Genomic DNA, 22,577 nt, shown 5'->3' with positions numbered 1-22,577 from the left:
CCTATGCACACCAACCTCAAGGCCACACAGCCCCCTTGTCCCGAGGAGCTGTCCCCACTCACAGCCACAGTCTGTGGAGTGTTTATTTCCACCAGGAAGTAACCAAATCTACACACAGTCTAAAAACAGTAGAAAAGGTGAGTAAAAAGGCCCTCGATCCATCTAGGGTGGGGATGGAGGGTGGGCCGGGGCAAGCGTCGTACCTGGCACCCAGAGAGAGGGGCTGGGCAGCGAGGATAGTGCCGAGTAGAGGGAGGCTCGCCGAGCATTGGGCAGGGAGGGCACTGCCCGGCTGCCAAAGCCTGTGCACCTGTGCCCATAGGGCAGGCAGAAACTCCGAGACCACCCCATGTGGCCAGCCTGGCTCAGACAGGTCCAGGGCTGGTCCAGGGGAAGCCACGGCCTGGCCTGGATCCTGTCAGCAAGTCCAAACCTGCAGAGAAACGGCTGCTTCACCAAGGTGTCCTGCGGCCAGCCACCCTGGCCCAGCCACACCTGTCACATATACCTACCCTCCACCACCTCATGCTGGGGCTGTCAGCTCCTCATTCCCACCCCCGCTCCATCCTGTGCAGCCCCTTTGAATGGCCCGAGCCATGGACACTGACCTTCACAGTGCTATCCACAGCCCCTGAGAAGAGTCGGCCCCGGGACACAGCCAGCGCGGTGACGCTGCCCTGGTGACGCAGCAGGGTCTGCGTGCAGATCATGTTGTCCATACTCCAGACCTGGGGGCACATGGGACGTGAGGGCCCGCTGGAGCTCAGCTGCCCGCCCTCTCAGCCTCCTGCCACCGCTGGGCCCGCACGCACCCTGAGGGACCGGTCGTAGGATGCACTGAAGACTTTGGTCTGGTCTGGTGTCGAGATGACCGCCAGGGCATACACGGTGCCCACATGGCCTGTGAGGGTCCGCACCTGCTCCTTGGACTCAATGTCCCACACCTGGGAGGGGTGGGCACAGGCAGGTCAAAGACACTGAGCAAGGCAGGGGAGATGGGGCCACAGTCTGGCCCTGCACCCAGACGCCCAGGCCTTACGTGGATGAGGTTCTCGTAGGTGCCACAGACAATGTGGTGATTTGTCACAGCAATGGAGTAGACGCTGCCGCCAGACGTCTGCAGGACGTGGATGCAGTCGAGGGTTCGGATGTCCCAGATCTATGAGTAATCGTGGGCCACTTGGTCCCAGGCCAGGTGCTTCACCCCCAGGGCTTCAGCACCACTGGGCAGCCCACCCACCCAGCCAGGGCATGTGCGAAGGTAGGAACAGGGCAGATGGAGCCCTGGGTGCTGGTCTGGGAAGTGCTGGTAGGGGACAAGGCCCTGTGGCCACCAGGTGTCCCCAGGTGCACCTTGATTGTCTGGTAGGAGCCGCTGTACAGGTAGCTCTGGGCAGCCACCAGGGCCCGCACCCAGTGGTTGAGGCCTGTGAGCTCCTTCTTCAACTTCAGCTCAGTGCCCACGATGTCCCAGACCTGCAGGGATGGCTACAATTGTGGGCTGGGCGGGCAAGGGACACCTCAGTGACTCACACACACAGGCACACCCTCCACCCGTACCTTGATGGCCTTCAGGGAGCCGCTGAAGAGCATGTTGTGTGAGGAGACCAGCGTGCACACCGGGTTGTCGTGGGCCCGGATGGTGTTCACCTTCTGCAGGTTCTGGATGTCCCACACCTGATTGGGGAAGGACCGGAAGCCTCAGGGCACCAAGCCCTGTCACCTGAAGTCTGGAGTCCGGAGCCCAGATGGGGAGAAACACCTCCCTGGGGCACCTACATACTGAGGCAGGCCTGGGCTGCCTCCTGCCCACCCGCCTGTAGGCCCCACTCACAATGATGGTGCAGTCTGCAGAGCCACTGTAGAGTTTGCACCTGGGGAAGCAGAGAGTGTGTCACGGTGGGAGAAGCTGTGTCCCTGCTGACACCGCCCTGGCAGGGCCCGAGGTCCATGCCAACCATCAGGAACTAGCAGCGTGGCCCAGGGCCAAGGCCACTGCTGTGTCCCTAAGCTCCAGCCTATTTTCCAGTCTCCACACGGGAACCTTGGAAGGGGTGAGCCAGCCTGATGCCTGCCTGGAAAGCATTTGACAGCGAGCCGGGAGGTAATTACCCGCCCGTTAGCACTGAGTCAATCCCAGGGCCGGCTGCTGGCAGTCAAGCTGCCGCCTCCTGAAAGCGAGCATCTCTCACGCACACGCTTACACGCTTGCTCCCACAAAGCCTCACGACAGGAGACAGGAGGCAGGTAGGCCACCTGGAGGCAAGAAGGTGGCCAAGGTAGTTGCTCCGTGGTCCCTATGCCCTGGGCTCTGACTGCAGGCTGAGGAGAGCTGAGCTCCTGCCTTCACTCCCTAAGGTCCCCCCATCTTCTGGTTGCACGAGGAGCACCGGGGCCAGGACAAGGTTCTGCTGGGAGGCTGGCTATGCTAGTTGTTGGGAACACACAACTTCAGAGATGGTGCAGGCCACACAAGGGCCCACACACTGCTACCCAGGGAGCCAGTGCTGCTCCAGGTGGAGGGCGCCCTAGAGGTGGGGCACACACATAGCTACACAGGCTCGAGCTCATGGCTCACGGCCCACGGAGTAGCAGCACCACATCTCCTGACCTGGGAATCACTGGTCACACACGTGCCTGGACTCACCCCTGGATGCAGAGAGCCAGCACGATGCCATCGTGGCCCTCCAGTGTCTTCTGGCACTTGTAGGTGGTACATGTATCCCACACCTGCAGAGACCAGGGCCACGGTGGGTCCCAGCAAGGTCAGCCCGGTGCCAAGGGGCAGCATGACAGGAATGAGTAAGGGAGCCCTGCCCATGGGAGAAAGCCCCGCCCATGGGAGAAAGCCCTGCCCAGGAGAAGGTCCCACCCATAGGCAGGCTGGCAGTGCCAGGCATGCAGTAGTGCCCAACCCATCCATGCTGCAGAGACTGAGGTAGGACTCCGCCTACCTTGATGGTCTTGTCAGAGGAGCCGCTGAAGAGCAGGTCACCCATGGAGTAGACGCAGAGACACCACACAGGGCCCTGGTGGCCCACAAAGGTCCCTTTGCATTTGAAGATCTGCTGAGGGTCATAGGCTGCAGAGACGGGAGCAGTGAGTGAGGGCCCCGTAGGGGTGCACGGGGAGGGCAGGTGGGAGCCGCGGCAGGCCCATACTCACAGCCTAGGATGCCCATGTTCAGCCGCGCGTTGATGTGGGACAGCTCGTCCTGCAGGGCCAAGGGCAGGGCAGAGGGCAGGTGGGCAGGGCTGCTGTGGGGCCAGTGCAGCCTCTCTGCCCCTGCTGCCCTGGGCCAGGGGTGAGCAGGGGCGACAGGAGTCCCTGCCACACACAGACCCCTGATCTTGACTAGTGGAGCCAAGGCCAAGGGAGGCCTCCCTGCCAGGGCCGCCAGCTTCCCTTGTTCTCACAACCCAGCCCCTGCAGCCCCGCCCACTCACATTTAACATGGATGCGTCCCGCCGGAACTCCATGAGGTCCTCGCTAAGCTTGCTCTGGTTTTCATCCAGGACGTCTGAGGAGCAGGAGGAGAGGGGGTGTCACTGGTGCCCGGAGCAGTGGCCAGGCCCCCACCTGCCCCAGTGCCCACCCTCACCAAACTTGAGCTCCAGGCTCTTCTCTAGCTGGTCAATCTTCTCCGAGAGCTTGCCCAGCATGGAGCGCAGGAAGGCGATCTCCTGGTCCTTCTGGGCCAGCGCCACGTGCATCTCGTGGAAGCGGTCGTCCGTCTGCTGCAGAAACTCCTTCAGGCCCTCGAAGCGGCAAGTCTCCAGGTGGGTCTCATAAGTGTCCTGGTTCCCGATGAACGTGCACCTGCGGGGACAGGACAGCTACTCACCTGCCTGCCTGGTGGGTCCCTGCTGGTGCCTCCCTATCCCCAAGAATCCCCTTCGAGTGCTCCAGCCCTGTGGCCACTGCACCCCAGGTCCAGCTGCCCCTCTTCCCCACCTAGCTACCCCTGGGCAGCTTCACAAGTGAGGTCCCATCACGTCACCCCTGCAGAGCTGTTTAAGGGTTCCTCACTCCCTGAGGATAAAACCCACGCCCCTCAGCAGCCTCCCTGCCCTGAAGAACTGGGCTCCTGCCTCTCCTCCCACCCCCACCTCCCTCTCCAGAGCTCTCAACCCCAGCATTTGTTCAATTCCGCCCATGCCTGGTGGTCTGCGGGAGCATCCATGCCCACCTTCCTGGCTGCCCTCGGCTCCTCCTCTGTGTTTCCAGGGCCTTGGGCCTCTCCTGGGCTCCTGGGCCTCAGAGAGGATTACAGACCCTGGTGTGGTCCCAGCTCCGACCCACCTCCCCGGGACCAGCAAGCAGGCGGTTCTTAGCGGAGCCTGTGGAGGGACTTCGTCCGCCCCCGCCCGCCCCCCACTCACCCGTACTTGGAGTGGGGACATTTGATGTGCTCACACTCCTTGAGGTGGGCCTCCAGGTTCATCTTGAGCAGTGGGGGGCAGCTGGGGTTGTTGGGGCACCGCACAGGCCTGTAGTCACAGCTGCCCTCGTGGTCCCTGTGCCAGGGTGGGATGCGGGGAAGCCTGAGCCAAAGCCCCGAGAGGCAGCCCCCAGGGAGGCAAAGGTGCCCAGGGAGGGGCACTTACTTCCGGGCGCTGAGCTTGATGGTGAAGGGGCACCCTCGGGGGTCCACCTCAAAGATGGGGGGCTTCCCGCCGCCCGCCGCCCGGCAGCCGTGCCGGCAGTGGATGAAGAGCTCCCCGATCTGCTCGGCCACCGCGATGTTGTTCACCACCACGGTCAGTTTGACATTGTCCACAGGACACTTTTCTGGGGGAGGAGGGCGTGCTGACCCCCACGGCCTGCCTGGAACATGCTCCCTCACCGGGGTGGGCATGAGCCTCTTAACGGGGGTCAGATCTCCTGTCCATCTGCCCCTCTTGAGGCATGCAACATGGGAACGGGGGCACAGGTGGGCCACCAAGAAGGAGCAGCAGGTGGTGAGGAAGTGTCACCTGTGATACTCTCAGCTGTGCCCGGAAAAGTGTGGGGTGGGGCCAAGAGGGCAGAGGGCAGAGTGTGGACAGGCAGGCAGGAGCGGGCGCCATGTGGGAGGACGACAGCCTCACCAGTGAGAAAGGCCTCCCCAGAGGGTGCCCACCCTGACCTGGGGAGCCTTGGCCCACACCTGCTGTGGGGTCTCTGAGTCTGGACACACTGGAAGTTGGGGTGTCCCCACTCTGTTCATGGAGGGCCTGAGCCTCAGCCTGAGCATCCCAAGGACTGCTGCAGCCCCATCCCACCCCCAGCAGAGGCCAAACAGGCCCGGTCACTGTGCGGGGGACAAGGGAGAAGCTGCCCGTCTCTGCTCGGCAGCCAGGGGCACGGTCAGTGCCAGGCCTCGGCTGAGGCACGAGCCTACCTGACTTCAAGGCACATCTTCTACAGAACGTGTGCTGTGGAGGCAAAGGGCGGACTTGAGGGCAGCCACAGGGTCCTCTTTTCCCCAAGTCCACGGCCATGGCAGCCACAGGCCTCACTGCACCCCAATCCCAGTGCAGCCAGACCAGGCCTCAACCGAGGCCAGGGACCAGCAGCCCCGGCCCATGAGAAGCCTGCGGTCCTGCGGGGGCCTCCGGCAGCATGGGGGCTGGGAAGGGGGGCGACTCACCCCACACGTGGTGATCACGGGGTCTTTGAAGACACTGCAGCAGAGCTGACAGCACAGCTTCACCGAGGGCTGCTCCGCAAACACCAGTGGCTCCTGGAACCAAGTGTGAAAGGCAAGCAATGGCGGGAGGCCACCCTCAGCCCCACCACCACCCAGGCACCCAGGTGCTCTCGCTCCAGGCCTGGCTGTCCTCTGAGGACAGGGGCACGTCCTAAGAGAGGCCTGCTTAGAGCTGGGGGGCTTGATCGGGGCCCAAGAGGGAGAGCGAGGTCTGTGGCCCCAGAGGCATGGCCCAGCCCAGGAGGATGAGTCCAGCTACCCAGTATTGGCCGCCCTCGCCTGCCTCCTTCCTGGGGTGAGACTGGAAAGGGCCCCGCCGGAGCCCCGTGCTTCCCACTGCCAGTTCCCGGGCAGCCCTGAGAAAGGGGAGTGGGGCACATACCCAGGGGACTCAGCCTGGCCCCTCGAGTCCCCACCACGGACCAAGCACTGCGGTTCCTGTCAGGCTCCAGCTGCCCTCCCCGTGAGCTGGGCTGGCATGGCGGAGGGGACGGTGCCTCCGTGCTACCGCTGCAGTGACAGCCCTGGAAGCCGCTCTGCGCTGAGTCCCCCACACCTACCGGCTCCTCCTCCTCCTCGGGCAGCGAGAATGTGGAGCGCAGGGACATGCTGGACTCTGAGTGCAGGGAGCGGACGGAGATGGCAGAGTCGGAGCGGCGGGGAGTGCTGATGGGGGGCTGCGCGGAGGCAGAGGCGCCTGTCAGGGGGCTCCGCACGGGGTCAGAGCCTTGGGGAGGACAGGAACCAGCCCGGGAGGGTAGCAGCACCCCTGGGGCCACCCCGGTCACTGCGGGCACTCTGCTTGTCCACAGGGGCCGTGGGTGGGTGTGGGGAGCTGATGCAGCCCAGGTCCCTGCCTGCCTGCCTGGGCGGCCTGGGCCGGGGTGCTGGGCTGCCCGCTCACGCCTGCCACCTCTCTTTGTGTAAATGGAGAGACTTCCTGCTATTCAATTCCACATACCCGAGCGGCTTCCTGCTTCCCGTGAGGGAATGTGGGCCGTGAGGGGGCACCTCCACCAGCCAATCCCGGGCAGCCGAGGCCGTGACCGCAGGATGGAAGGGCCAGGAAGGCTGGCAGGGAGCGGCGGCTGGGTTCCAGGTGCCCCCCGGGCCTGGCTGCTTGTCTGGCCTTGCTGCTGGGGTACACCAGGCCCGGCCGGGAGGCTCAGAGGGAAGGTAGGGCCAGGCCCCCACAGAACCTCAGCTGAGCTTCCCGAGGGCAGGAGTGAGGGACACAGGTGCCTGCCTCTGCCTGAGCTACCGACAGGGGAGTCTGGGGGAGGGGCAGACACTGTCCCTTCCTCCCCTCTGGCCTGGAAACCTCCAGAAGTTTCCGAGAGCCACGCTGCCCAAGGTTCCTCTTGCGGCGCTCTGACTGCAGAGGGGCCCAGCTGCAGCGGACGGCCACCTGGGGCCCTGCTGCTGCTCTGCTGAGCCTCTGGCCCCTTTCCCGGCAGCCCTGGGTATGAAACCCACAGAGCACAGGGGCAGAGCCAGTCCCAAGGCCGGCAGAGGGGGCATTGTGTCCCGTGTGCCCACCTCCCTTCAGGTCCCAAGGGCCCATCTGCATGGAAACAGCACGTGGAGAGCAGAAAGGAGTCAGAGGAAGTGAGTCATGAGGCCCCATGGCAGCAGGGAGAGCCCCAGAGGTGAGAGCAGAGCAGTAGCTGGCATGGGACCCACTTTCCCTGGCCTGCCCACTGCTACCCCAGAGTCTCCCACCCTCCTGGGCATGGGGGCTAACGGCGGCCAGGCCTGGGGGGCAGGGGAAAGGGCAGGAGGGGGACTCCCTGTGTGGGCCTCAGGGCAAAGAGAGAAGATGCCCGCCCCTCTTTAAAGCCATAGTGACCCATGGGGATAGCAGGTGATTATGGGAACCGCAAGCATGGTGGATGCGTGGCCTTCGGCTTGTGGAGACTAAAGCAGGCAGAGGCCCAAGGGACAGGGCCCAGACATACCCAACTCACCCTCGGCCTAGCACCCGGCACACCCGGGTGTGTTTGTTCAATTAATTAAAAACGTATTTTCTGGCCGAGCAAGGTGGCTCACGCCTGTAATCCCAGCACTTTGGGAGTCCAAAGTGGGCGGATCACTTGAGGCCAGGAGTTTGAGACCAGCCTGGCCAATGTGGTGAAAACCCATCTCTACTAAAAATACAAAAATTAGCTGGGCATGGTAGCACAGATGTGTAATCCCAGCTACTTGGGAGACTGAGGCAGGAGAATGGCTTGAACCCAGGAGGGAGAGGTTGCAGTTGAGCTGAGATTGCACCACTGCACTCCAGCATGGGTGACAAAACGAGATTTCATCTCAACAAACAAACATACAAACAAACAAACGAAACAAAAAAAATCTTTTCTTCTTATTGTTAGAAATGAAAAAAGAAGGCTGGGTGCGGTGGCTCATGCCTGTAATCCCAGCACTTTGGGAGGCCGAGGGGAGCGGATCACCTGAGGTCGGGAGTTTGAGACCAGCCTGACCAACATGGAGAAACCCTGTCTCTACTAAAAATTCAAAATTAGCCGGCAGTGGTGGCGCACGCCTGTAACCCCAGCTACTCGGGAGGCTGAGGCCAGAGAGTCACTTAAACCTGGGAGGCGGAGGTTGCGGTGAGCTGAGATCACACCACTGCACTCCCGCCTGGACAATAAGAGTGAAAGTCCATCTCACGGCCGGGCGCGGTGGCTCAAGCCTGTAATCCCAGCACTTTGGGAGGCCGAGACGGGCGGATCACGAGGTCAGGAGATCGAGACCATCCTGGTTAACACGGTGAAACCCCATCTCTACTAAAAAATACAAAAAACTAGCCGGGCGAGGTGGCGGGCGCCTGTAGTCCCAGCTACTCGGGAGGCTGAGGCAGGAGAATGGCGTAAACCCGGGAGGCGGAGCTTGCAGTGAGCTGAGATCCGGCCACTGCACTCCAGCCTGGGCAACAGAGCGAGACTCTGTCTAAAAAAAAAAAAGGCCGGGCGCGGTGGCTCAAGCCTGTAATCCCAGCACTTTGGGAGGCCGAGACGGGTGGATCACGAGGTCAGGAGATCGAGACCATCCTGGCTAACACAGTGAAACCCCGTCTCTACTAAAAAATACAAAAAAACTAGCCGGGCGAGGTGGCGGGCGCCTGTAGTCCCAGCTACTCGGGAGGCTGAGGCAGGAGAATGGCCTGAACCCGGGAGGCGGAGCTTGCAGTGAGCTGAGATCCGGCCACTGCACTCCAGCAAGGGGGACAGAGTGAGACTCCGTCTCAAAAAAAAAAAAAAAAAAAAAAAAAGAAAGTCCATCTCAAACAAAATAAAAAGAAAGGAAAAAGGAAAAGGCCTCGGTCCCAAGAGGGCCAGCAGGGCCACCACACCTGGTGTCCAAGGCACTGGAGAGAAGCAGCTGCCAGGGAGGCCCCACATGCCCCCACCCCCTGCTAGGCTGGTCCTTCATGCCCAGGGCAGAGTTGGCCTCTGTCCCCTGGGTAGGCCCAGAGCTCAGCAATGAGTGCCATTGACCAGGATGGCAGGGAATGACCACTGAGACCTTGGCCACAGGGCTCAGGTACCAGCAGCCAGCCCCCGACTGACCTAAACCTTTCTGCCCCCAACACAGCCAGCAACAGGGAATTATCTGGCTCCCCCAGCACTTGGCACAGGTTCCGCAGCCCCCACCCCATTCCCTCTGGTGTCCCCACAGCTTAGGTCCACACACCTTTCCTCTCCCTCCTCTCATCAGGACCCCTCCTCAAACCCTGCCTGGACCCAGCAACCCCACTCATTCCCTACTCAGCAGCAAAGCAACCTTTCAAAACATATATTTTATTGTGTTATCCTGATCGAACCTTCTGTGGCTTCCACCTCCCTTAAGATAGAGCCAAATATGCCTCATTCTGGCCTGCAGGTGCCATGCCATCGGGCCCAGCTGCCCTCACTGGCTGCCCTCTGCCACCTACAGTTCAGCCACAGGAGCCTCCTTTCTCACAGACTTGCCATGCATGCTGAGGCCTCAGGGTATCCACAGGTGCTGTTCCTCTCCTGTGCCTCACCAGCTCACCGTCAGCTCCTCCTGGGACCGGGTCCCCAGGAGGGAGGGTGGGGGGAAGCTGAGGCTCACACGGGCTTCTGCGGGGTGGGGACCTACCATGCTGTCCTCCTCGTCCCGCGGGGAGTAGGCAAGAGTGCTGGAGGAGGAGGGTGTCCTGCAGTGCTGCTTGTAGGTGCTGGTCCCATCAGCTGCAAGGCAAGATGGCTGGTGCGTGAGTGGGGGCTCCCTCAGCAGACGCGAGGGAGGTGGGGCCCGTGCTCACAGCCCTCCCCAGGGCCAGGCAGGCAGAAAGCGTGCAGGGATGGCGCCGGGGAAGTTTGGGTTCCCTCTCAAGGTCAAAACAGTGCCAGGAGCATGGACGCTGGGCTCGGTCTACATCTGGACAGTCCGAGCACTGAGTCCAGCAGCCCCAGCCCCAGCCCTGCCTACCCCAGGCAGGGTCTTCTTTCAAGGCCTCTACAAGCTCCCCAGCACCCCAGCCTGAGCCAGCTGAGGCCCATGGCCAACACGGAGCCGTCACTCTGAAGGCCGCCTGGCAGTAGCTGGGGATGCCGTTTTATTTGCCTCTTGAGGCGCCTCTGCCAGGTGAGTTCCCTGACAGCCTCCACTCACAGAGGTTCCGCTGAGGCCGAGGTGTGGGGCTGGGATGCAGAAGGGCCAGGACCGCATCCTGGTGTCCCTGGCACAGCCAGGACCAGGAAGTGGCCCCAGCCTTGGTGGCCTCCTCTGAGGCAGGAGCTGAAGTGCCCTCCCTCCTCCTGCCCGCACGTTACCCCAGCTTGGCCAGGGCCAGAGCTGCCCTGGGAAGGGCCGGTCAGTCCACGTGGGAGCCAGAGAGAGCCACCTCCCGGACTCAGGACCAGCCAGGCTCGGATGTCACAAACAGTGCTGGGCTCAAAATCGAGGCCTCAAGAGGCTGCCGTGTGACTGGGCCTCGGTTTCCCCATCTGTCATGAGGGGCCAGGTGAGGCACCTGGGGACGCGCTGCCTGGCACTGCCCATCCCTGCTGCTGAGGGGCCAGGCACGGCAGCCGTGCCCTGCCCCATCCTGGGCACCTTCTGCCGTGTGATGGGGTCATGGGGCTTCTAAGGGTAGATGAAAAGGCACCATTTTTTGTGGGGGTGGGATTAGGGATGATATTTATTTATTTTTTCCTCCAAAAGAACCATCCTGGCCGGGCGCGGTGGCTCACGCCTGTAATCCCAGCACTTTGGGAGGCCGAGACGGGCGGATCACGAGGTCAGGAGATCGAGACCATCCTGGCTAGCACGGTGAAACCCCATCTCTACAAAAAATACAAAAAACTAGCTGGGCGAGGTGGCGGGCGCCTGTAGTCCCAGCTACTCTGGAGGCTGAGGCAGGAGAATGGCATAAACCTGGGAGGCGGAGCTTGCAGTGAGCTGAGATCCGGCCACTGCACTCCAGCCTGGGCGACAGAGCGAGACTCCGTCTCAAAAAAAAAGAAAAAAAAAAAAAAAAAAAAGGCCGGGCGCGGTGGCTCAAGCCTGTAATCCCAGCACTTTGGGAGGCCGAGACGGGCGGATCACGAGGTCAGGAGATCGAGACCATCCTGGGTAACACAGTGAAACCCCATCTCTACTAAAAATACAAAAACTTAGCCGGGTGAGGTGGCGGCGCCTGTAGTCCCAGCTACTCGGGAGGCTGAGGCAGGAGAATGGCGGGAACCCGGGAGGCAGAGCTTGTAGTGAGCTGAGATCCGGCCACTGCACTGCAGCCTGGGTGACAGAGCGAGACTCCGTCTCAAAAAAAAAAAAAAAAAAAAAAAAAGAACCATCCAAGAAAAAAAAAAAAAGAGGGCCCCTGGAAAGCCCCTGAGGGAGTCACCGGCAGCAAAGAGGTGCTACTGTGAACAGGTCCTTGGCGGCCCTGTGACCCCATGGCCAGGTTTATCAGAGCAATTAAAAAAACTAATTAGCAGCTGGTGTGCTTCTACAAAGGGCAGAGTGCCAGAAAGGACAGAGAACAAAGTCTCCCCAGAGCCCCCGCCCCGAACGAGGGTCCCTGGCCCTGCACCTCGGGAAGAAGGTGCTGCCACTTCCTCACCGTCTCCCTGAGCACGGTGCTTGCGTTCAACCTGCAGCACTCTGGTTCTTAGGGTTTAGGGCTGAGAAGCAGCAAGGAAGTTTCAGGTTTCCGTCGTGTACCCCGCCCAGTGGTCATGTGCAGGTGAAGATTTATTGGGTTTGGCATGGTGGCTCATGCGTGTAATTCCAGCACTTTGGGAGGCCGAGGCAGGAGGATCACTTGAGCCCAGGAATTTGAGACCATCCTGGGCAACATGGTGCCACCTCATCTCTACCAAACATAAAAAAAAAATTAGCCAGGTGTGGTGGTGCCTGTGGTCCCAACTTCCTGGGAGGCTGAGGTAGGAGGACTTATCCCAGGAGGTGCAGGTTGCAGTGAGCCGAGATCACGCCACTGTACTCCAACCTGGGTGACAGAGTGACACTCATCTCAAAAAAACAAACCAGACTTATGGACCTCTTCCACTCTCTCTCTCTTTTCCTATTAATATTTTACAACCGCAGCACTGGTACTGAAGCCCTAGGCCCAAACTCCAGAGAGGACTTCCGGGCACACAGGACCTTTCAGAGACTGGCCAGAAGCCTGAGACTGGGGACAAGCTAGGGGTCACTGTGACAAGGGACAGGGCTGTGTGGTGGGGCTGGAGATGTCAGGGCAGCCTCCCCAGAGGGGGTGAAGAGGGTAGGGAGAGAGGGCACAGCACAGTCACCAAGGCGCAAGGAGCAGGACACCCGACTCCTGTCCAGCAGGGAGGCCCAAGGCTGAGAGGCTGTGAGGACAGAGGCTGGGATGTGAGGCTGCCCACACCCAGCACTGGCACGCAACACCGGCTCACCAGGAAGTGCCCTTCAGTCCTAAGGAGGGTGGGTGTGGGGGTGCCCCAGTTATTCCCAGCCTGGGCTGGCCTCGGCTTAAGGGCTCACCTTTTGTGATGGTGGTGACGGCCGAAAAGGCGGGTCCGAAGGTCGTTTCCATTCTGGTCTAGAGGGAGGATGGAGGAGACCTGGCCTCATTCCCGGACACAAGGAGGACATGCACATGTAGAGCCCACTCACACGCCTAACACGCGACCGGGCCAGGCCACGCAGCACTCACACGCCTAACACGCGACCGGGCCAGGCCACGCAGCACTCACACGCCTAACACGCGACCGGGCCAGGCCACGCAGCACTCACACGCCTAACACGCGAGCGGGCCAGGCCACGCAGCACTCACACGCCTAACACGCGAGCGGGCCAGGCCACGCAGCACTCACACGCCTAACACGCGACCGGGCCAGGCCACGCAGCACTCACACGCCTAACACGCGACCGGGCCAGGCCACGCAGCACTCACACGCCTAACACACACACACGAGCTCCCCCGAGACCCAAGCTTGGGAGGGGACTGCGCTGGGAGCTCTGCAGGAAGCACCAGGTCCCTGGGGCATGCTGGGGGGTTCTGGGGATGTTGGGCATGCAGAGGGGCAGACCCTTACCCTTGGGGCACGCCCTTACCCCGGTGGTGACGTCTGGGGTGGGAAGGTTGCTGGGCCCTCCAGAGAAGCGGTTGTAGCGGGCACTCTTGCCCGAGCTCATGCTCTAGAGAGGCATCTAGGGTCCTTGGGCAGCATCTCCTGTGGGTGGAGCACAAATGAGGGGCTTGAGAGATGGAGCCCAGGCCCCTTTGAGCCAGCCGGGCCGCTGCAAGTATGCAGACCTGCTCTGGACCACCATGGGGCCGCCGCAGCCGCCTTCCACCAGCAGCACCGGCTCAGGCAGGCCTCTAGGAGGCAAAGGCCCTTCACACGGATCCCAGGCATGCAGAGGCCGGGCGGGCAGGCAGCTCTGCATCCCCGTCCCTCAAGACTTAGCCCTTCTGAGCTCCTGAAGAGCCCACCCAGCTCTTCCCCAAGGTGGAGGGACCCCTGCCCGGCTCTCTCTACTCCTCTGGGTCCTGAGTCACAGCCAGTCACCTCCAGGCTGAATGTCCCTGGGGCCAAGGCTGGGCCTTGGTGGGTAGGCCCAGGGTGTGGCCCATGTGGCGGGATCCAGTCACATAGGGACCAGTCAAGGCACGACGAATGTGTTTCCTGCCGTGGCAGGTACGGTCAGGACCCAGTCAGCAGCAGGCTGCAGAGGGGGAGACAGCAGCGACACCCCAGAGAAAGAACCTGCAGGGGAAGTCACTGGAACCCAACTCTGCACAAACCGCGCTGCACGGAAAAAACTGCAGGAGAGAGACGAGTCCGCCCCTGGAAGCTGCGCAGGTCACACACACTCCCACCCGTGCCACAGGGACTCAGGGGCTGGTGGGGAAGGGGGGCAGGGAGAAGGCACACAGGAATCACCCTCCCAGAAGACAGGGGCCGATGGGCCTGGGGGAGACGTGGCTGCTCCGTGGGTGCTGGGAGTGCTGGTCAGACCCAGGGACAGCTGCAGGGGAAGGTAGACATTAGAGGGAAAAGGAGACCCAGCCAACAGGTAACACCCAGGACAGAGCCCGGGGAAGGGGCTGTCCGTACCGGATGATGCCCACCCTCCCCCTGTGGGGCACCAGGCTCTGTCAGCAGGCACCCGTCCTCCCGAGCAGGCCCCACTTTCAGGACCCCGGCAGCCTGGAAGCCAGGAGCCCGGCAGAGCGCGGCTGAGACAGCCCTGTCTCCTGCTGCCTGTGGATAGAGCCGCCGCCGATCCCGGCTTGAAGCTGAGGTCCCTGTGAGGAGGGAAGTCACACCCCCAGGACTCCCGTCCTGGGCCCACCCACACTGTCTACCTCGAGGCCCATGCACGGCACCCTGTGAGGACACACCACGGCTCGGCTCCCAAGGCAGGAGCCTTCAGAACAAGCTTGCTCTGGAGGCGGCGCAGCAGCAGGGAGCCCACCCCTGCGGCCCTGCTCTCACCCTGGGGAAGCCAGGCTGCAGACCAAGGCCCCAGGGACCTGAAAGGAGCAGGAGAGCCCTAGCCCCAGGCCAAGAAAGTGGCAGAGCTGGTCTCTGCCCCCACCCAGTGGGAGCACGGCTCAGGGGGCATCACTGAGTCCAGCTGGCTCCAGCACCTCCTCCATCAGTCCCTCCTGACTGGGCCCCTCTGGTGATACCCGCCCTGCATGCGCCTTCAAGTTGCCACTCATCTCACCCACCACCGTGGCTGCAGTCTGGCCTGGGGTCCCCCAGCCCGGCCTACAGGTCTGCAGGGAGGGGCTGGCTCTCAAGCCCTTGGTTCCCTGCACTTGGGCTCCCAGACTGTCTACCACCCCTGCTGTCTCCTCTCCCCTTCTCTAGGCTGCCCAGGCGCACCTGTCCCTTCCAATGCCACCTGTAAGGCCACCCACCCTGGAGCCACTCAGCCTTCAGGACTCGGGCCTCAACCCGACATCTTAGCCCCTGCAGTTGGCAGTGCCGCGAGCCACCTAGCCCCACCTGCTCTGTGCATCCCATGGTGTTGGGAGATGGGGCCTGGCCAAAGCCTCCCTCGGCCTCCTCCAGGTCCCACTGCGACTCGAGGGGCTCGGCCCTGTGTGTCCCAGACTGGGCTCTCAGGGGACTCCTCTTGTGGAAGAGGCAGGGGCTCCTGAGTGTGGGCAGTGCCACACACCTGCAGCCAGGCTCAGAGGAGTCAGCCCTGGGACAGAGGTGTGGTTGTGGTGTGTCTAGAATGCTGTTCTGCCCTGGCACATGCCTATCCCATCTCCAGCAGCTCCTGGCAGGAAGGTCGGGGAGAGCTGGCCAGGGCTTGCCTTTTGCCATCGTGCTTGGGGTGAAGATGTCCCAACCGGGGTAAGGCCCCGATAGCCTGAACCGCAGGGCTCCACGATTCAGCTCGGGAGGTTCAGCCCTTTTGGGAGCCCCAGGTTGGCTCCTGCCCCATGCGAGCAGGGAGGGGATCACTGGGCAGCCGCTAGGAGACACTGACTTGCATTTTACAAACCCATCGGCTCCCTGCACTGCAAGCTTCCAGGACCCCAGGGCCAGCTGTGAGCCCTGCCAGTGATGCCTGCCCGGGGCCCAGGTGGCCGGGACCCCAGCAGGCACTCCCCCAGGATGGGTCGGGCTGGCTTCGGTGCCTGTTGCTTAGTCTGGAAGAGCAGGTGTCTGGCTTCCCCCTCACTCTGAAGTGAGGTGAACAGAAAGGCACGCAGGGCAACGTGCAAATCAGCCACAAAGTCCCAGCTGGCCAACAGCAGCCAGGCCATGGGGACAACACCACAGGATCTGTGGGGTGCACAAGACCCCACCAAGAGCCAGCGGAGTGGGACAGAGGGGGGGAGGGGGGTGGAGGGAGGGAGGGGGCAGAGGGAGAGAGGGGGCGAGGGGGGGGCGGAGGGAGGGAGGGGCAGAGGGCGGACGGAAGGGTGGAGGGGGCAGAGGGAGGGAGAGGTGGAGTGGGGGAGGGGGGGAGGGGGCATAGGGAGGGTGTGGAGGGGGGAGGGGCGGAGGGGGTGCAGGGAGGGAGGGGTGGAGGGAGGGGCGGAGGGAGGGGCGGAGGGAGGGGTGGAGAGGGTGGAGGCAGGGAGGGGTGGAGGGTGGAGGGAGAGGGGTGGAAGGGGGAGGGAGGGGGTGGAGGGGGATGCTCTGCACAGGAGGCTGCTTCCCAGTTCACTTGGGTTCAGTGTTCAGCTCCAGCCAGGGACACGGAGGTGGGAGGAACCCCAGGGCTGGAGGCCAGGGAACGTTTGTGTCCCGCCCTAAGGCAGGATCCAACTCCTGCACCTCAGAATTGAGCAAGATGCCCAAGGCCTCCCCTCAGCCCAGTCCCAGGGGCTGGGTTTTGTAATAAGTTTCCTCAGTAGGGAGAGGACCCCTCAGGCCACAGCTGGGACGTGCAATAGCTTGGCACCCCTGTGGCTGGGAGGCTGTCCTGGGGGCATGCCCTGCCCCCCAGAGGGAGGGTGCCTCTTTCCCACCCCACACTCATCAAGGCTGGGGCTGGCCGAGCAGGAAACTGTCAGCCAGACTGAGAACCCCCTCCAGTGCTCTGGTCTCTCCACCCCCCAGTTCCCAGCGCTGGGGAAGTGGGGGGTGCTCTATAGCATTGGAGCCTCTTCCCAAACTGGGAGAAGCTACAGGAGCAGCTAGGGACTGAGACAGGGCTTTCCCCCCCAGCCCCTCTGCCCCTCCTTCCATGTCCCCACCACACCGCCCTTCTGGAGTCCACACCGCCCGCTCCGTCTGCACCACCCAGGCTGGATGCTCCAGGGGGATTCGATCTTTGAAAGAGAAAAGTCCTTGAGGAAGCGCAGCATCCACCCTGGGGAAGGCCAGTGCTGACCTTCAGGGACGAGGTGCATGGGTCGGCACTGTGCAGAGGAGAAGGGTAGGATTGGCCTCCCACTGTCCCCTCCTCCTGGGGCCAACACATGGCAGCCCCTCCCTGACGTCACCTGAAACTGGGATTCAGGCCCAGGGTCTTTGTCCACCCCACATCCACATAGCAGGGATCCCGGGGCCCTGGGGGCAGCCACTGAACAATAAGGAAGCGGAAGTCTCCCTCAGCCCCTCTTTGCCTCCACCCCAGCCCCTCTTCAGCATATCCCTCAGCAGCCCCTCCCCAGCCCCCACAAGCTGGGCTTAGAGGGCTCTGCTGGGGCATCGCCCTGGGGGCATGTGGGATGCGGACACCCACCCCTTTCCCTGCAGACACACTTGGAGGGGGGTCTGGGTCAGGGGTCCCCGCCCACCTGGCAGCAGCCCAGGGGAGCCCTGCTGAGTGGGGGCGATGGGGGCTTCTAGATGCAGCTCCCTGCTGAGGCCAGGCCCAGCCTGAAAGCAGCTCCTCTAGCAGCCCAGGGCAGGTGGGGTATGGGGGTCCCCTGAATATGTGTGGAGTGAGCCGTGGGTGGGTGTGCCTGTGAGGCCTGCAACTGCCCTGGGAGGAGCCTGGGATGGCTCCAGGAGCCTTCGCCCCGCCTGCCACAGGGCTGTGTGTGGCCGGCTGGCTGGACTGCGGCCAGAGCTCCGAGCATGGCCTCTGGCATCACAGAGCCTGCCCAGGGCACCCACAGACTGCCCGCCCCAGCCCAGCCCCTGCCTCAGCCCCCCGGCCCAAGCCCAGGCCGCTAAATTCTATAGAAACAGGCCTGGTTGCCATAGCAAAGCCACACGCACTTCCGCCGCTGTTCCCTGACGTCCCTTAGAACGTTTTTTCCATCCCAAATAGGCAGGGTGTGACGTCGAAGGCCCCTGGGGTGCCCCTGGCCTCTGCCTGCCTTGGTCCTCAGGATCCCCTCAGAACCCCAGCAGGCCCTGGTCCGAGGCCAGCTTGGCCCCCCTTGCCTCCTAGCACCGCGCCCCCCTCGCCTGTCCCTGCCCCCCACACCCACAGCCCCAGCTCTGCAGAGGCCTCTGAACTCCCCAGCTCTGCTCCTACTGCAGCCACTCAGCCTGCAAGCCTGTCTTGCCCTGGCCAAGCCTCTCCACTGTCCACAGCTCCCTCTGCTCCAGGGAGGGGGTCCCCCCAGCTTGGCCAAGGTTTTACCCCAACTTCACAGTAAAGATTCCTTTTGCTGCCCCTCTGGCCCCTTGAGGGCTGGCGACATCTCTCAGTCCTTCTTTCCCCGTATCTCATGGCTGTCTATTGTGTGGGGACTTGGTCCAGACAAGGGGAAGTCCAGAGGGCTTCCTGGAGGATGAGGCTGCTGGGATCCAGAGTGGGGAGAGTATCCTGGGGCACAGGAAGAAACCCCAGCTTCACGGCCCCGGGCTGGGGAGTGCATTCCTGGCTCTCACCCAAGTCAAGTGGGCCTCAGACTCTCAGCAACAGGTCATGAGCTTTGCCCAAGAGCCAAGGGCAGCGGTGCGCGCCCCCCCACCCCAGCCCATGTCTCCCCGTCCTGCTCTATGTTCTCATTTGCTTCCTGTGTGGCTCAGTCTCCCGGGCTCTCTCCTTCCTTCTGCCCTGCAGCAGCAGGGAGCTGACACAAACACTGGCCAGATCTGGGCCCGAAGAGGCAACAGGAACGTGAGGGCAGAGACCGTCTGACCCACTCAGCCACCCAGCACTTTCATGCCAGCGTGCCACCGCACTGCCACCTCCTTTCCCACACCGTCCCATGCCCCTCAGTCCTGGCCCTCTGCGTCGCTACCCCCCACTTCCCACCTGGGTGCTTCTGGGGTTGGGTCACCTCCACCCCGAGTTTCCAGGCAGCTGGCCTCCTCCAGCTGGGTGAGGGCGTCCGGGTCTGCACATGACCAGCCCCAGCCTCCAGTGCTCACTTTCCCCTTTCACCTGCCCCACCTGGCTGCACCCTCCTCCTCCAGGGAGCAAGGCTGGGGGCAACGGGGGATCTGTAGAAGACTAAGGGCTTGGTGGGTCCCTCTCCACAGGTTCCTCCCACATGAGCCACACAGAGGGCCTGGTGAAGTCCTCGGTGCCCACCCACCGAGAAGGCCAGACCGAGACACACGCAGCCAACAGTTCTCGGCCCTCCCCACATGCCCTCCCTGATCCCGCAGGGCGTCGGTCCAGGAGATGCTGTGACACCATGGTCAAAGCAACGGGCACTGGGCTCAGACAGAGCTCGGTTCAAATTCCATTTCTGCCACTTTACAGCTGTGTACCTGCCCTCCCAGCCTCCAGTTTCTCGAAAACTGGAGTAGAGCCGGACCCTCGTCTGGAAGGAGCCAAGAGAAGATGCACCTGTCAAGAGGGAAGGCGCCCCAGACAGTAGCTCCTCTGCTGAGCAGACCATGGAGACTGAGGAAGGCGGAGAGGCCGGCCCAGGCTGTGTCGTGGTGACCAGAGTCCCATTCCTTCTGCTTCGTCCACAGCTACCACATATCCAGAGCCCTGGCAGTGCCTGAGCCAGTCCCATGCCAAGGCAGGGAGCGGCTGCATCCCAGAGCCAGGCTGCCCATGCTTCCTGGCCAGGAGGCCCTTCAACCGCATCTTCCTCCTTTCCCCAAACTGCTCATTCCTTGTCCATCCAGCTGGCCGAGAGTCACACCAACCATGGGGTGCCAGGCCCTATGCGGGAGGGTGGGGACATGTGATGGCTGAACGCGAATCTGACCTGGGAGGAGCTAGGAACCTGGTGGGGGACACAGGCAGACGGAGGGGCAGGAGCCCCACCAATCGCCACTCAATCTGCCAAAGGCACTTTTCGGTGGGTGCCAAAGACCCTGAACTTTTCCATTCACTTCCAGAAATATCGTGACACTTGGCCCCAGTGGGCTACGGTGGAAGTCACTTCACTAGAGACCCTCAGGTTGAGGCATCAGGTTGGGGTGCCGACTCCTGGCCCCTCCCCTCCCTCGACCAGGCTACCCATACCACTGCTCCCCATCAGGACACGGGGCCCGGGGCTTCCACAGAGAACTATGAATGCCCAGAGCAGTGAAGTCAGGATATTCCCAATAGAGAGGCACAGGAAAGGGGTCTAGGAAGGGAGAAGCCCAAAGAGAAGGAATGAGGAAAAGGGAGGCTCCTCACGTGGCGAGGGCTAGGGGGCCTGTGTGTGCCCAGGAAGGGGTCGGAGGGGTGGTGAGAAAGGAGGGCAGACAGGCTGGGCGGCGTGAAATTCCTGAGCAAGCAAGCAGCCCTCCACCCCGAAGAGCAGGGTGGGATCCAGCAGGCCCCTCTCCTGGACTCCAGACTCAGCCCCAGCTGACCACTCTGGCCTGGCTCAAGACAACCATATCTTGACAGCTGGACCCCAGTGGGGATTAGGAGACGATGGCCTAGCCTCCCTCTCTCCTGCTTCCCCAGTGAGCTCCGAAGTCTGTGGTCCACAAACTGCTAGAAAGCTCTTTACCGGACCTAGATCGGACCCGCCTCTCCAGCGCTTCCTCAACCCCAAGTCATTTGAAAGCACAATAACCCCGCCCCCACCCCCGCCATGCACTCTGTGAACCTGGTCCGGCCTCATCGACTTCGCCTCTCCACTTGCCAGGGCTTGCTGGGGTGCGTCAGGCCCCTTCTCACCCCAGGCCTTTGTACATCGGACTCCCTCTTCTTGGAACGCTCCTCCTGCACGTCCCGGGACTGGCTGCTTCTCCATCAGGCCTTTGGCTAACGGTAGCGCCGCCCGCACCCCCGACCAGTACTCACTTTTTCAGCACCCTCTTTCTTTCTTTCACAGCACATACCGCCGCTCCCCACGATTTTGACTATCTCTTGTCCATCCCACCACCATGTCTGTCTAGACCGGGAATAAGGGGGAGTTGTCCCGCAGGAGACATTTGTTATCGCAATTGAGGAAGAGCGGGTGTTTACTGGTATCTAGCGGCCAGGAGCCAGGCAGGCTGCTCCACATCCTACAATGTACAGGGCAGCCCCCCGCAGCAAAGAGCGACCCGGACCGCGTGGTCGATGGTGCGGAGGTTGGGGAACCCTGCAGCAGATGCCGATCACAGGAGAACTGGGACCGTGTTCTCCGCAGTCTCCCGGCGGCCAGAACAGTGCCTGGCACCCGGGCGGCTCGGGGAATGCAGGAAAAAGGAATGAGTAAAGAACGCGCGAGAACACGACGGAGCGAGGGACGGACAACTGACAGGCGGACGGACAGCGACGCGGACTCCGACCCCGACCCGGACCCGGACCCCGACCCCGACCGTCTCAGCCCCGCCCCCCCCCCGCCCGACCCCTCGCCTCGCCTCGCCTCGACCTCGACGCGCCCGATCCCGCCCCACTGCGCGGCCCCGAGGCGCGAGCTCCGGGTCGGGCGCGCCGCGGGGACACTCACCCGCCCGCGGCCGCCCGGGAGCGGCAGCACTGCCAGCCCGCTTCATGATGCCCCCTCGGCCGCCGGCCGGGAAAGGGACGGGACGCGCGAGCCGGAAGCGCTCGGCCGCTGCGCCCGCCGGGACTTGTAGTTCCCCACCTCTCGGGGCCCGGTCGGCTGCCTCATGCGCGGCATTTCCGAAACTACGACTTCCGGCGGCCTCGTCGTCACGGGGCGGGATTGGCGGCTTCAGAATCACTCTATGTTGCAGGTTGATGTCTGATTGGCTTTGCTCATCCGTCACTCACTGTTAGGCTTTACGGACTCTGCATAAGGGAGGAGCTTCGGTTCTGGGTCCGAGAGACCGCTGCCAAAAGAAATGCCACGGTACGATTGATGGAAACAACGCGGTAGGGAGCGGGGCGTACCAGCGTCAGGGGAAGGCGGGCACTTCCGCCAGGATAGCCCAATGACAGAGGTGGGAAAGTTTCTATAAAAGCTTGAGCCTCGCGCGCCTCCTTTCTTTTGCGGTCGAGTGCGAAGCTGGAGGGTTGTGTTAATGCGTACGCCATGTGCTAAGATCCAGGGAAGAACTGGGCCACGAGCGTGGCTTTGAGGGCGGCCTGAAAGCTGCAGGCCGGCCTGGTCCCCGGGCGTCCAGCCTTGGCCTAGGCTCCACTTTGTCCCTTAGTGTTTAAACGTTTCTTCCTGAATCTCAGACCCTCAGCTACCTGCAGGTAAGACTGGGCCGGGTCTGGGTTCCCCTATTCTCCAAGCCTGTGATGAATTGCTTTGACTTCTGACACCTCGTATGAAAACTGCACGTGCAGTCTGATTATTTTGCAAGACTGAGGCTTGGGGGTGCTCACTCTTGACGGAGACGGGCTGAGAATGGAAACAAGTGTTCCCCGAAACGAGGGAGTGGGGACTTATGTCTACGTTTTGGCGCTGTCTGACTTTCAGGTTTCGTCGCCAGCCGGCTGCAAATTTTGAACCTAAGTAAACCTCAATCCGGAGGGCCGAGCGGTAAGGTGGGCGTTGTGGCGATTGAAGTGCTTAGCAATAAAGCAAAGGTAGTGAGTTGATTCGGTTTTCTCTCAAGTGTCTTTATTTTCCTATTCTTCTGGCACCCCGGAGGTCTGGCTTATCCACAGGCAATCTTGGGAAAGT

General features: G+C 62.3%; 1 protein-coding gene, 1 long non-coding RNA gene and 1 other non-coding gene across 9 annotated transcripts; 2 read left to right on the top strand and 1 right to left on the bottom strand.

The window, feature by feature from the left end:
- Window positions 1–65: 65 nt before the first annotated feature.
- On the bottom strand, window positions 66–21,505 carry TRAF7 (TNF receptor associated factor 7). 7 transcript variants are annotated; one of them, XR_013410822.1, is made up of 21 exons: window positions 21,429–21,505; window positions 13,262–13,380; window positions 12,689–12,746; window positions 9,815–9,906; window positions 6,253–6,369; window positions 5,633–5,725; window positions 5,384–5,417; window positions 4,608–4,791; window positions 4,383–4,517; window positions 3,602–3,819; window positions 3,447–3,520; window positions 3,166–3,214; window positions 2,935–3,082; window positions 2,648–2,813; window positions 1,835–1,874; window positions 1,561–1,677; window positions 1,354–1,476; window positions 1,040–1,159; window positions 813–944; window positions 609–728; window positions 66–433 (listed from the first exon to the last, which is right to left on the bottom strand). XR_013410822.1 is itself a non-coding variant. In XM_015125321.3 (21 exons), the coding sequence occupies exons 2-21, from the start codon at window positions 13,340–13,342 to the stop codon at window positions 419–421; spliced, it is 2,007 nt and encodes a 668-aa protein (XP_014980807.1). In that variant the 5' UTR covers window positions 13,343–13,380; window positions 21,429–21,505; the 3' UTR covers window positions 66–418.
- A 420-nt stretch (window positions 21,506–21,925) lies between these two features.
- LOC106994912 (uncharacterized) lies at window positions 21,926–22,492 on the top strand. The gene is made up of 2 exons (XR_001441598.3): window positions 21,926–22,144; window positions 22,371–22,492. It is a non-coding gene; the product is annotated as an uncharacterized LOC106994912 (long non-coding RNA).
- LOC114674502 (small nucleolar RNA SNORD60) lies at window positions 22,182–22,264 on the top strand. Its single transcript, XR_003725656.1, has one exon. It is a non-coding gene; the product is annotated as a small nucleolar RNA SNORD60 (small nucleolar RNA).
- Window positions 22,493–22,577: the final 85 nt, after the last annotated feature.

The sequence above is a fragment of the Macaca mulatta genome, chromosome 20, assembly GCF_049350105.2.
Source record: "Macaca mulatta isolate MMU2019108-1 chromosome 20, T2T-MMU8v2.0, whole genome shotgun sequence".
Taxonomy (NCBI): domain Eukaryota; kingdom Metazoa; phylum Chordata; class Mammalia; order Primates; family Cercopithecidae; genus Macaca; species Macaca mulatta.
This window is presented reverse-complemented; position numbering and strand designations above follow the sequence as displayed.